Source organism: Serinus canaria, chromosome W, assembly GCF_022539315.1.
Source record: "Serinus canaria isolate serCan28SL12 chromosome W, serCan2020, whole genome shotgun sequence".
In the NCBI taxonomy this organism is placed as follows: domain Eukaryota; kingdom Metazoa; phylum Chordata; class Aves; order Passeriformes; family Fringillidae; genus Serinus; species Serinus canaria.
The window spans coordinates 11,019,000-11,033,446 of NC_066342.1; the positions used below are offsets into that span (position 1 = coordinate 11,019,000).

General features: G+C 37.3%; 1 protein-coding gene across 2 annotated transcripts in view; it reads right to left on the reverse strand.

Annotated features, from left to right (window-relative positions):
• The window catches only part of LOC103824691 (zinc finger SWIM domain-containing protein 6-like), a 307,908-nt gene that overhangs the window by 66,481 nt on the left and 226,980 nt on the right, over positions 1 to 14,447 (reverse strand). The window contains exons 5-9 of one of the 2 annotated variants that reach the window (XM_050986335.1): positions 10,092 to 10,271; positions 8,349 to 8,525; positions 7,917 to 8,063; positions 5,190 to 5,336; positions 2,745 to 3,005 (exon numbers count right to left, since the gene is read on the reverse strand). In XM_050986335.1, the coding sequence (XP_050842292.1) occupies positions 2,745 to 3,005; positions 5,190 to 5,336; positions 7,917 to 8,063; positions 8,349 to 8,525; positions 10,092 to 10,271 (912 nt within the window). The remainder of the gene's footprint in view (positions 1 to 2,744; positions 3,006 to 5,189; positions 5,337 to 7,916; positions 8,064 to 8,348; positions 8,526 to 10,091; positions 10,272 to 14,447) is intronic. The other variant, XM_050986336.1, reaches the window with a different exon arrangement.

Sequence of the window (14,447 nt, forward strand, 5' to 3'; positions counted from 1 at the left end):
GTCCAGCAGCACCTGATCCTTATTAATGTCTCAACATTAGGCATTTAAATAACCCTTTGGTCTAGACTCGGTGTCCAGAGAAGACTAGGTCAGATCTTGCATCAAAGTTGCTTTTGTTAGTCTATTATAGCCACACAATCTTAAAAATTATGTTTGTTGTGGGGAAACTATTCCCATTGGGCAATAGATTTTGCTCACACTCAGTGCAGTAGTTCATAACAACAGTGTTAAGAATGAATACAGGAATGACAATTTAAAACAAATTGCATGAAACTGCTGAGTTCTGATTATTCATAGTGGATAGGAATTCCATTTTTGCATTTTTCTTGCAACCTTAAGACTGTTATTCTTATTAATAGGAACATTGTGTCAAGCACTTTTTTACTTCAGTGACTAGAGGTTCAGATGTTAAACATTGCAAGATACAGAATAAGAATCTTAAATTAAGTATTATTGGACAAATATTGCACAAATAGCAGCCAGCAGTCCTAGAAGTTACCACTTCCTCCTCTACTAGAGATTCCAACCCATCACACTTGGATGGATGAATGACTGTCTGACACACTTCTTTCATTGCAGTCACATGTATCAGTTTCTGGCTGTGGTTCAAACTAACATGACTGACCCTTCACTGAAGCTGATGAGGAGTACTCACAAAATTTATTCAACCACTTCTGCTGCAGGGAATGACTAACTCCATGAGAGAGAAATGTTAACAACTTAGACCAGCACAGCTGTCATTCATCAATGTTTTTGACTGGTGCCTTAGCACAAAATGCAAAGGTAAAAATCACAAAGCATGAAAAAAAATCTGAGCTCCATAGGTGGGCATTTCTGAAGGCTGGAGCTAATCACAATGGAAACACCAATGAAGATTAAGTAGGTGACAGTGTGTCTCAACATTTTAAATTGAAAGCTGTTCAAAACTAGCTGGCATTGCTTGTATGAAAGAAACCATTTCATGTCTGTTTGCCAGTTGGTGGTCCATTCAGAAACTCAAAAGACTAAGAACAAATGACAAAGCATTTACATGAAAATATATTCTGCTATTAACTTAGCAGTCAAACAAAAAAATTGAACAGTTCTTGCAACACAGTCTTATGTTCTGCTTTCCCATGCGTTCAAATGGTAGCTACACACAGCATGCATTAATCTGCATACCCTTCATTAACTTGCATTAATAACATAGAAATTAGCCTAATACTGGATTAAACTTTCTTTATTATATCTACAGAACATCAACTATAAAACCACAATGGATATGATTAGAATTGTAAATCACTGCACATTTTTTCCTCCACGTGATCCGGCAGATTCTGCCTAACCTAGAGTAAACTGAAGTTATTGCCGAAAAGCCAGATTTCTCAACACATAGTAATGAAAGGCCACTGTTGCATGCTGCTCACCACAGTAATTTTGTAGGTAGCTATTTTAGCAGGTTTCCTGCAATGACCACTTGTTTACTACTCTAAGAAAAAAAGTATATATCACTGATCACAGTTGTAAACTAGAAGTATCAGAGAATACTTGAGAAAAATCCTGCCTTTTCCTCATACAGCATCCTGACCAATAAACAGATACAGAAAATTGATTTTATAATCCATAGGATCCCTCTATGTTGGTAAATAGCTGGATCCAGCAAGAAGCTGTTCTTGTCCGAAGGCCATAAAGCAGCAACTCTCCTTATGGCGCAGCTTCTCTACAGTTTCAAATGGTACCACCAGTAGGTCCCAAAGTTTTTAAGGATCTGGGCAATAACAGTGACTCAAAGCTGAGAATCCTAAACAATATCGTGCATCTCCTCCATTAAAGAAATAGTTTTAAAAGACAAATGTCTTACAGAAAGAAAGCAAAACCTGACTGCTATGTAACAATCTTCACAACTTACCTAGAGCAGTATCAAACTCCCCACCATCCCTTGAGAAAGCACTGAAAACTTGGACCACCCCTTTAGCTACTTAGTTCCTTTAAAGTTTTTCCCTCTAGTTAAAAAACCCCAAAAACTAGAATAGCAATCTTAGAACCCACAAGATTACTCTTTGAAAATAAGGCTTAAATGTTGTATGTCAAGCCTTTTTAAAAGCTAAGGCAAAAGCATGCACTTTTTGGTACAGATTTTATTGCAATACACAATTGCAATTCCCAAACACAAGTTATTTTTCTTAATCAAAATTTAGTCACGAGACTAGGCCATAAGCCTTAATATTTGTCCATATATTTCAAATTTCAGGTATGGTTCAAACTTCAGAGGCAACTCATATTCCTAATTACTACAAAGGAAATGTTATATTTCTGTCCCAGCAAATTTAAGTGAATTTTCTGAGCTCTTCACTGGGTAATGGAGGGTAAAAATCTTCATACATTTATAAAGCTACCAGTAATTTTTCAGGATACAAATGACATTTTGAAATTTACTGCCCAAGAACTGTTGATGATACCTGATGTCTATATTTTTAAAATGTGAGCCTGGCTTATATAATTAGGATACTGAACAAATCTAAAGAAGAAAATGCAATAAAAATTAAAAATAAAGGCTTATAGGTTAGTAGATGTCTTATCTCCGCAGTCATGTGATATCTGAAGTATGTTTGATTTTCATAAGAGATTGGAAATAAAATTTTGCTGGAGTTCTACATCAAAAAACATCTTAAGTATATAAGGCAGTTTCCACTGGAATACTAATTCCATGGGCTTGTGTAAGTGAAGACAGTTTTAAAAAGCAGTTAGCATCTATGTTGAGCTACCTTCTAATAGGAAGACTGCTTGTTTTCGAAAAATCTTCACCAGAGTATCATCCAATTCAATTTCCTGTAGCTTAGAAATGAGCTGTTCCTCATTTCGACAAACCTTCTCTTGTGCATACAAGCCATCTGGCATTATTCGTTGCTGTCCCAACCCTATCAACGCTACTTCCACAGCCAGCGTTAAATAAGATTCCCCTTCTTCTAAAAACTTGTGTGCAGGCAGGTGTTGGTACTCCAGAGATTTGCATTGCCCCATGTTCTCTGTAAAGAGCAACACAAAGAACAACACATCAGGAAATCATTAAAATCCATAATCTGCCTATAATGCTACATTTTCAAATTCTTCCTCTGTCAGTATCCATTTTAAAAAAATATTTAAATTATGAGTGCAATCCCAATATCCAATCATCCAGTATAAACTACCTGATACATTTTCACATCACAGAAATACACAAAGCAATTAGGTTTTAAAAAATCCACTCTAGTAAAAATAAAAGTTTTCATTTTAAATTGCATGATTTGGAGAAAGGCAATTTCTCCAGCTTTGTGTTAATAAGGCAAACATTGGATGACCTAATTCAATTTTTCTCTAACCCATTTCTGTATCTCCTTAAAGCTTTGAGGTTGTATAAGTGGAAAGGGAAGGTGCTTATACACCTGCATAGATTTCAATTGAAGCTATTAGGATTATGCAAATACAGTAGGCCTGGGAACTCCACAATTTTAAAGCATTCTGTTGCTAAAGCTCTCTTCATGTTTTTTTATTTGTTAGTTGTATTTATGATAAACACACATAATGTTTCTAACTTTTATTAGCACTAGAAATGCTACTTTTAGTAAAAATTACTTGCAAATTCCACACAGACCAAGCCATAAATTGCTTTAAAGAGTACTACTGATTGATTTGGCACTTCACCAATACACCATATGACAAAATGCTATATCAACCTCGAGCAGTTTACAGTCTAGTTTGGGAACAAAAAGTTCCAATGTACAGATGTAAGGAGATGGACAGCTGCAGCAAATGAGATGGCAAAATGCATTTAGTAGATTGCATATATGAGTGTAGGAGGAATTTACATTTCAACACACACTACATTTATTTCATGGGGTTGTTTTGCATTCTTTTTTCTATTTGCAAAGAATCTGATTTCTTTTAATAAAGTTCTTTCAGAATTGGTAGATATGGGATTAGAAGCTTATTGAAGAAAATCTAATTGAATAAAATTAGTTTTGACAAAAAGCCCCAAAGAGATTTGGGATGTACATATAAAGGATCTATAGGTAGAGGAATGACTCAAGTTTCTGACCACACAGAAGGTGATAACAAACTACCACAGAGGTGGAAAGAGGCTGACAATAAGGAATAAATCAGTTAAGCTCCTGAGAAGCAATACTGACGTTAGAATGGGCATATACATCCTGTCCAAAATAATGTATCTATACTACAATGCTATTTTCCAATTCATAACCTTTATAAACCATGTACTTTATAGACCATGTATGTTATAAATTTTAAGTGTTTTGTATTTACTTTGAGGTATTATGTACACTTGTAGCCAATAAGTCAAATAATATCCTGGACCACATAGGAGGATTGGAGGTGGTGATCCTTCCCCTCTTCTCAGCACTGGTGAGTCCACACTTGAGTGCCATGTTCAGTATTGGGCTACCCATGGACCTATTGGAGCAGATCCAGTGAGGGGCCACAAAGATGATTAAAGGACTGGAGCATCTCCCATTTGAGATACTGAGACAGCTGGGATTGTTTAGTCTGGAAAAGAAAAGGCTCAGGAGGATCTTACCAAAATTTACAAATATCTAATGGGAGACTGTAAAGAAAATAGAGACAGACTCTTCTCAGTGGTATCCTGTGACAGGGCAAGAGGCAATGGGCACAAAGTGAAATACAGGAAATTCCATCTGAGTATAAAAAAAACACTTTTTTTACTGTGAGGATGGTCAAACACTAAGAGGTTGCCCAGAAAGGTTGTATGGTGTTCATTCTTGGGACTGTTCAAAACTCAACTGGACACAGTCCTGGGCAACTTGCTCTAAGTGACCCTGCTCTGATCAGAGTAAGTGGACTAGACGATATCCAGAGAAGCCTTCCAACCTCAACAATTCTGTGACTTCCTGTAATTTCTCCAAAAGAGGATAGAGTAATGTATGTAAAGAGGGTTGCTGCTATAAACTCATTCAGTTTTATTTCAAGTGTAAAATACTGAATTGCCTTCAAGAATGAGTAACTGGTAATTTTTGAAGGCTTCATATAACAGTTTTACTTTAAACATTTTCTCTACCTTGTGTTTTCTTAGTGAATGTAGATGTGAGTTCTTATACTATAAAGACAATGGCTTTGATGTTAATTGGGAAAGGTAAGGTAGAAAAATGTCTTTGGTTACTGAAGACTTAGAGAAGCTTGCTCCCTTTGCATGGCCTTACCTGTGAAGTCTGAGAATCCATGGAAGCTCTCATCATCTACCCTGCAGGCTTCAATCAGGCTACTGAAGAGGGTGCCAATTGGATCCAAAGGATGTCCCACCCAACCTTCAAGATTGGTTATTGAGGTTACTCCTATTTGAAGAAGTTCTGTGACAGAAAATATGGAGGGAGGAGGGAGGGAAAGAGAGTGTGTATTATCCCCTCAAAACATATATAGAATAAAAGTGATTAAAATGCTCTTTTGCTTAGAAGGAAAAAATAATATCTCTCAGTGTGAATTGATTGCCCTTTGTAAATATGTTAAATAGGAAAAAAAGAAAATGGACAAAGGCCAAACATTTCAAGCACTAGCAAAGCACATTATGGGTCAAAATTTTCAATTGCAGTATCTTTTGAAATCTCTAACTTGATACCAGTAACTTCTGAAATGTCTGCTGAAAAATTATAGCAAATACTTTTTTTGGTAAAATATTCACCACTGTTTCCTCATTCAAAAGATGCAGTGCCATTTTCACATTTTAAGTGAAGCTGATGGCACTGAAATAAAATATCCTGAAATGTTCAGTTTTAATAAATTAAATATGAACTTATTGCATCTGAATAATTGTTGAAGTAATAAACTCACAATGATAGTTCCTAATAAAAAAAAGGGAGAAAAAAAGGGATAATGTGTTTAAATGAGGTATAAAATTTAAAAAATTGTTCAAGTGCATTTTTTGTCATTCTAAAGTTTCAGTCAACAAATACCTTCATGGATACTTTGTTTTGTAGCCCCCATCCATCAATCAGTTACAACATTAAAAAATTGTTTAGCACAATGAATTGAAGGAAGTGTGGCTGTGGTAAAAGATGCTAGAGATTACTCAAATCCCTTTTTCATCTAAGAATCTTATGGCAGTAGTTCCCCTTCAACTCCTCAGCTTTTTCTCCTAGACACATACACAACTGAACTATGAGAGATCAGGTGCATTATGGGTGACCATTTAAAAATTGTATACAAGCCATTACAGATGCTCTGTTTCTCTGCTTAGTACACACTAACTTGTACCTGCCTCTGTGCTCTCTCATTCACAAAGTGCCATCTTTCTGAGTAATCATAAGTATTATCACAAAGCTTTAAAAGCTTGCTTCTTGCCTTTAAATGTGTGGAGCTACAAAATGAAACAGCCACACAGCTGAACTCAGTGTTCACGACAGTGGCTTTTTTTAAAGAATCAACTGATATGTAATATGAACAACAAAGTAGTAAATAATTGTCTTACTAACAACAGCATGTGCTAAAAATGACATTAAGAAGAACGTAATATTACCAAAAAGGATTAATATAAATGACCTTACTCACTTATATTCCATTTCATCTATTATGTCTAGTTATGAGCTTCACTTATATCATGCCAAACAAAGGCTTCAATACTCCATTCATACAGAGATTTGACTTTAAATCATGCAACTGGTTCCACAAATGTCAAATCAGTCATATGAATGAAAGCTAAGTAGAAGCATGTGGTGGTTGCAGAACTGAAACTGTAGCTGCAGAATTATTTTGCTTATAAAGAAGACAAGCATATTTTTCACTATTAAAACAAAATTGTTTACATTTCAAACATAAGAGTGAAAAAAATGAAACAAAGCAGTGAGTAACAACATAGAAATGACAAACTTCGTCTTAAGGAAAGATATATTACATGATAAAAAGACTAAAACTTCTCCTAAGTAGTAATGCAAAGTGCTTTAAGTTTTGTTGAAATCTAGGATCCACAATAGTGCTCGAAATTTCTTCCTTGGGTATTGTGAAATGAAGGCACATAGGAACTGCCAAATAATAATTTTTTTTCAGTCAGGTATCTAACTTGTCTTCAATTTCTAAATGAACATTTTTGGGAAAACACCTGCACATACAGTTAAAAAATTTACACATGTGACTTCACACTGGTATTTTTGCCTACAATGCATGAGGATACACATAGTTAAAAGTAGCAACAAAGATATAAAATAAAATTTGAATTAAAGGTTTTCTTGTAGTAGCTGAGAATGTTATTTTAATTTTTCCACATGCATTTTAACCACAAAGTCACCCCTTTCTTCTTCCACTACCTCTCCAAACCTATGACAAAGTTCAGTGAAGGATTATTTTTGGAAGAATGTTCCTTCAGAAAATAGGGGCAGTGGGAACCCCACAGAGCATTTTATAAAGCCAGCATTTCAAAAATTTGATTTCCAGTGCTGTGAATCCACTAAAGTTTTAAGCATCATCAAAGACTTTTGGAAGAAACTGCCAAACTGGATAAATTTCTGTAGTGCAGACTGCCTTACTAACTTTAGGCTTCCACCTCAGAAATATATAGGTCTGCTAAATTACACATCAGAGGAGAAAAATTATTTTAAATACCTGACATTCCAAATGCAAATCTCTGTTTAAGAGCCTGTAAATTACACAGGATGAATATTTACACTGTGCAACCAAAACCTCTGATTGGAATAAAGGCCCCATCATGTTAGACGTTGCAGAAGGCAGAACAGAGCCCTTGCCCTGCAGAGCTCACAACCCAGCTTAAAAAACACCTCCAACATCCAGAATGTGACACTACCACTATGATTGTTTGGACTGAAGAACTAAAGTCACCTCTTTTGCTTTACTTTCAAAAGCACTTTTCTCATGCAAAGTTCCAGTTCGGTGTTATTGTCACCTTGTCATGTCCTTTGCCCTTCTCTCTTCCCCGCATTTACCTTTCTTCTGAGCCTGGAACATTTCCAGCTGTTTCTGCTGCTGCCTTCTTAGTGTATTAACAATAGCTATTGCTAGCCTCAGTGCTTCTTGTGGGCATCCATGAGATCGTAACGCATCCACCCTCGCACAGGCTGTAGGAACATGTTCTAAAATGGAGACAATAATTGAGGAATAGCAATGCTTCCATGTCTGCAATAGCCTGTTTTGCTAGGTTACTCAAAAGGGTTTTTTGTTTCCTTTGATTTGTTTTTAAAACTTTGCAAGAGAGAGTTAAAGGACTATTTCTGAGCCAACATTTCAAGGGAGCCTCTGTTCTTTTTGCCAGGCTTTTCATTTATCTCCCTCCCCCCCAAAAAGAAAAAAAAACAAAAAAAGCCATAGAAACTGAACAAAGCAAGTCATGGAAACATCTTTCTGGTTTAGCCACTTACCATGCCAGAGGGGCCACCCTCGAGAGTCAAAGAGTGAGTTTTCAGTGTGTTCATGGTAACAGTAGTTGGTGTATAGGTCACTGTTGATAATGTGCTGTAAGTGGCTGTCCTGCCAGTGCAGTTCACATGCCTCTATGGCTCTAGTGAACACCGTCCGATGTGGCCTGTTTGATGAATCTGTCATTTTCACAAATTCAGAAAGCTGCATCAGCTTTTATTCATTCATATGAGAATCAGTCATTCACAGTATTCTTGTCTTCTGCCTGTTCACCAGCCCTTAAGTGATAGCAGTCGACCTTGACCCACTCTGCAAGGAGCAGACCACAGAGGACTTTTCACATCCTGTTACTCAACAGCTCAGGCAAAGTGTGTGCCATTCACTTTGCATTCAGAGAGATCTACAAACCATCACGGCTAATGCTAAATAGGACATTGCAAAGGGAACAGCTAGACATGAAGGACATTAAACAGCACGTACATAATTCCTCTAAAAACAGACTAGAAAGTATATGGCACACAGCTATTTAGGCATCCTCAGCTTCTCTCTTTCTCAGACCCAGAGCCACGAGGATGAGTGGCAGATAAACATCACATAAAATATTTTTAGTTGTTCTCTTTGAGAAGTGACATTACCTGGAGCACTTGTAAAAATTTTTGTCATGAACAAATACAAATACTGAAAAGACAGCAAGGTACTGAGGCCATGGGACTGACAATCCTTTACTGGACATCTTCCTATGGCAAAAGTGCTCTGTCAACATGGCACTGTGTCTATGAATGTCAAAATGTCATGTCTGAATTGCTACTAGCATGCCCAGGTTGGTCTGAACATCACAAGATCCAGAAAGCCAAACACCTCTGTAGGAATTTACATGTTGCATGAACTTCTGCCCGCAGCTAGTTGCCAGATTTAAACATGAACCAAGTCTATTTCCTTCAGAGGTAAACTCCCAAGAAAAAGAAACAAGGAAAAATCCATCTAAGTCTAATTCTACCACCTTTCACAAACATTTAATTTTAACTTGTATTAAATATGTATCAACATATTGAGAGATTTGATGATTATGAGGGTTTTTTTTCCCCAGGTAAATAACTTGCATCTTCCTCAGTTATTAGCAAAGTAGCAATCTTTGCTTGAAGATGACTGGTGAAGGCTTCTGTCAGGTTTGATAGTCACATTTTAGATTAGAAAGCATGATATCAAGTAAGAAGAGACATGTCCTCCAAGAAAGCAATGTTGCCTCTGCCCCCCCCCACACCTGTCAATGCAGACTGCACAACACAGAGCACATCCCACAAATAGCTGCTTTAGTTTCTCACATACTCAGTTTAATGCAGTCACAACAGATCTCCCTTTAAGTAAGTATCAAAGGCTTTGTAACTGCAAAAAATAAAAACCCCAACACCAGAAGGCATATAAGATTATAGTCAAGCAAAGAAACAACAGGCTTTTACATTACATACTTCAGGGACATTCAATTTTTATGCAAAAATTATTTAGAAGGACCGAATGAAAAGTAAGAAGACCTAACTTGCTTTACAAACATTGCAGCCCCAGCACAAAAGTAAACCTTATTTATCCTTTCTGCGAGGACAATATCAATGAAAATAAATTTGGCTGGTCAATCCTCAACAAGAAAGTTACTTGTCCCAGAAAAGACTGCTGTATTCTGCTGCAAAGCTCAAGTATATAAGACAGAGGCTATATTATGTGTTGCAGGCAGTGCATATATCTAGGCTCACCTTGGTTAGCATTTGCGCCCTGAGGCAAAGCATTGGTTAAATTGGGCAGCTCATTTCCATGGTTTCCATCTTCCCAGGGACAAACATCCACACCATTCCATTTTTTCAGCTGTGTTAGCCAACTGACCTTCTGCTCCAACTTGCAGTGGGGATTTAAGACTATACACATCCACAGAGCACCTGATTTTGAAGAAAATTGCTAAATTAGGTTTTTTATTAAAAATGAGGCAGCCAATGGCTAATTGCAAACTTTTATTCTGTAACACTTTTCCTCCCCTCTAAGGCTACATTGCTTGTTTCCCAACTAATCTGACACCAGGCAGACTGAATTCCTGATACAGAATCTTGGAGTTGGTGTGGCCCATCCAAAGCAGTTTAAAGACTGTATCAAGCCAGTCTTCTCAATTAAAAGGCATTAAATGGGTCTTTTTTATTAGGAAATCCATAGTTCACAATGTATGGCCCATCAGACAAAAGCAAAAAAAAATTCACATAAAGTTACGGCAGGAAATTACCCAAGTTTTTCTTCTATATTTTGTACAACAGCTATGTATCTTCCAGCTTCTCATTACAGTAACCAAATATGTGCATTAGTAAGACATGCATTTTCTAAACATATACTTCACACTTGAAACCCAGCAGAAGTAGAGATCCAGTAAACACTAGATTTGTGCAGTGTAATAGGAATAAGATATTTTTACTGCTCCTACTTCAGTTATTTGGTTTCACTAGAGAATTTGTCTTACATTTTTTGTATACAGAGCTCTAAGGGAAAGCTAATTTGCACTGGCATTTCACATGTACCATCACTTTGGAACCTGCTTCCTGTTACTATAGAGCAGGGCAGGCATAAATACATCATGGTCTTTAGCAACAATTTTAAAATTGAAAGATTTTTCTCTAAATCAGCTGTTTCTTCAGGGTGAACTTTGACATAAGCATGAAGACATCTGAAAGTACTGTTCATTTGCTCATTAAGAACATGCCTTGTACACTACTAGAGATTTCACAGAATCAACGAATATTCTGTGTTGGAAGGGACTCACTAAGATTATCAAAGTTCAACTCCTGGCCCTGCACAGGATGGCCCCAAGAATAAAATTAAAAGAATATGTTTAAATTATGTAATTTTCATGACAGGCTGGACAAAAAAAAAGAATAAAAATGCAGCTGGTTCTTCCAAGAAATTAGAATTCTCATACTCAAGCATTCTTTTTCTACCTAAGAATGCAAAATGGATACCCAAAACACAGATCATCACATTACATTCATTCCTAAAGTAACTCAGTATGTCGGTATGCCACAGCACAGGAGCCAGTGGAAAAACAGAGCTTCATCCTTAAGGCTTCAAGTCCACTGCTATTCAAGCTGACATGGAATAAGGAAGCAATATCAAAGAAATCTTGAAACCACAAGAAAATATGATATGGTATAGTGCAGAACACCAGAGGGCCACCACACTAATGCACATTATTACTACATAGTAGTTATATACAGTAGAACATGCAACTTGTTGGGGTTTTGACTGCATTTTTGGGACATTTTGTCTTTGTGGTTTTTTGGTTCAGTTTTCAGTTTTGGTTTTTTTAAGTGCCATGGAAGCAAATAAAGCAAACACTGTTTTAAAAACCTTATTTTAAAATCAAATCATATGACTTCCTTTAGACACACTGTTCAACACACTTCACTCCCCAGAGTCAAATTATAGAATAGAATCATAGATTGGTTTGGGTCAGAAGGAACCTTTAAAGGTCATCTAGTCCAACCTTCCAGCAATGAGTAGGGGCATCTTAAAACTAGATCAGGTTGCTCAAAGCCCCATCCAGCCTTACCTTGAATATTTCCAGGGATGGGACATCCACTACCTCTCTGGGCAACCTATGCCAGTGTTTTATCACACTCACTGTAAAAAACTTCTTCCTTATATCTACCCTCTTTCAGTTTAAAACCATTACCACCTGTCCTATTATTACAGGCCCTACTAAAAAGTTTGTCCCCATCTTTCTTGTAAGCCCCGTTTAAGTACTGGAAGGCTGCTACAAGGTCTCCTTGAAGCCCTCCCTTCTCCAGGCTCAACAGCCCCAACTCTCTGTCTGTCTTCATAGGAGATGTGCTCCAGCTCTCTGATCATCTTTGTGACTCCCCTCTAGACCCGCTCTAACAGGTCAATGTCCTTCCTGTATTGGAGACTGTGGCAGGACTTTTCACCCCTGATACAGCAAAAGCTTATCTCCCCATAACATATGGCTAGGTTAGACCAAAATGATTTGTCATGTGATGAATTATCTCAGCTGAGAACCTCCTTAGCCAGCAATACACATCCTGGCTTGAATGGTGAGAAAGGAAAACCTAAAATTAGTGACTGCAGAGCAGAGGCATTTCTACAACTATAAAAGACCACTGATTTTCATGAAATCAGAAATCTCTTATACACTCTCTGAGTGTGTAAAGAGTTCTCCTCGATGTTAAGATGTTAGAATTGTGTTACTTCCCTAGGACTGAGAGAAATTGGGAGATTCCTTGCACACTGCTATTATTCATTGGTAAGTGACATTGATTCCTAATCTATACTATTTCTTCACTAGCTGTAACATAAGGTACCCTTATTACTATTATTGTGCACTGTATTTTTGTCTACTAGTAGTTCTTTGTGTTATCCTGTGTAGTAAGTATTCTGTTTAAGTCTTATGTCTGTTTTCCTTGGCCTGTTCAAATAAATAATTCATGTTGTAATAGGCCTGATCAGTCATTAGTAAGAACTTGTGAGCGAGAGTGAGTTTTGGGGTGCTGGCCACCTCAATAAAACTATTGTCTACTGCCAGAAACCTGGAAAGGCGGGGATTTGTCTGAACTCTCCCCTCTCCATTTGAAAAAGGGATTCCAGATTTGGAGGAAACACTGCAGGTGGGGCTTCACCGGAGCTGAGTAGAGGGGGAGAATCACCTCCCTTGCCCTGCTGCCCACACTGGTTTGTATGCAGCCCAGGACACAATTGGCATTCTGGGCTGCAAGCACACATTGCTGGCTCATGTTCAGCCTCTCATCCACCAGCACTCCCAAGTCCTTCTCTGCAGGGCTGCTTTCAATTCTTTCATCCTTCAGCCTATATTGACACCAGGGGTTGCCCCAACCCAGATGCAGAACCTCATGCTTGGCCTTGTTGAACCTCATGAGGTTCTCATGGGCCCACTTCTTGAGCTTGTCCAAGTAATTTTAAATGGCATTACAACTTCTTCTTCTTATTAAGCATCAATGCATTCAGTACTGCCCTAGACAAAGGACTATATTTTTTGCAACTTAAAAAAACAAAACAGAAGATGAGGCATATTGGAAAGCCTTGTAGAATAGTTATCTGGGGCTTATTTATTTTATAAATGAATGATTACTTTAGGGCACTAAGGAGTCACTGTACCTCTCAGCATCTAAAAAAAAATTAAAAAGCCAATTTAATACTTTGTAACCAGATTCCCAGTGATTTCAGACTGAAGCAAAAGCAAAGTGGAATATCTTAACCACATGCAGCAAGTATTTTAATCATCCAGCAAGATGGAGTGCACACTACTGATTACAATGTGCCCCTACAAAATGAGTAGCCTTTTTCTGTGTCTCAGAAACACCACTAGAAGCTAAGGAATTCATTTGCCTTCTTCAGAGGCTTCACTATGTATGTGGTACATCTAAGAGGCAGAAAAGGGAAGAGATACTCCCAAGTACCAAAATCCTTTAAATACATCATTAGTTTAAAGAGGAAGCCTCAGAAATCCATGCTATTTTTATGCAAATGAACACAAAGACAAGTGTATTTCTAATAAACCCCACACAAACCACTTAAGGAAGGAGCCTGGAGGATGTTCTTCCTATTTCACTCTGATGCTGCTATATAGAAGCTGTCACCACCAGTCTGAAAGCTTACAATGCTCTCAAAAGATTCTCTATTTTCTGCCTAATGGCTCCTATATGGGGAAACTACTGATCATACTCACCCCATACTACAGATAAGGCTTATGGAAAAATGAACAGCAGCTAGTTGTAATTAATTAGTGGGGAACATATCTCAATCCCTTTCTTGTGACCTCAGCCTGGTAACTTCTGTTGGCAACAGCCTATACTCAAAAGAAGTTTGCCAAAATACATTCCTGGCATTCTCAAGTAAGTTTACCTGTTTAACTAGATCTAATGATGTCACCTGCAATATGAACAAATGCCTGATTAAATGAAAAAAAAAATTAAAAAAACCCCCAAAACAAAAAATGTGGGTTTTTTTACATATTCTGGTTTTATAACACAGCTCACATTTTTGTTTCTTTTTCCCCAGGCACTAAATATCTTTTTATACCAGATCTCAGAAGGCTGACA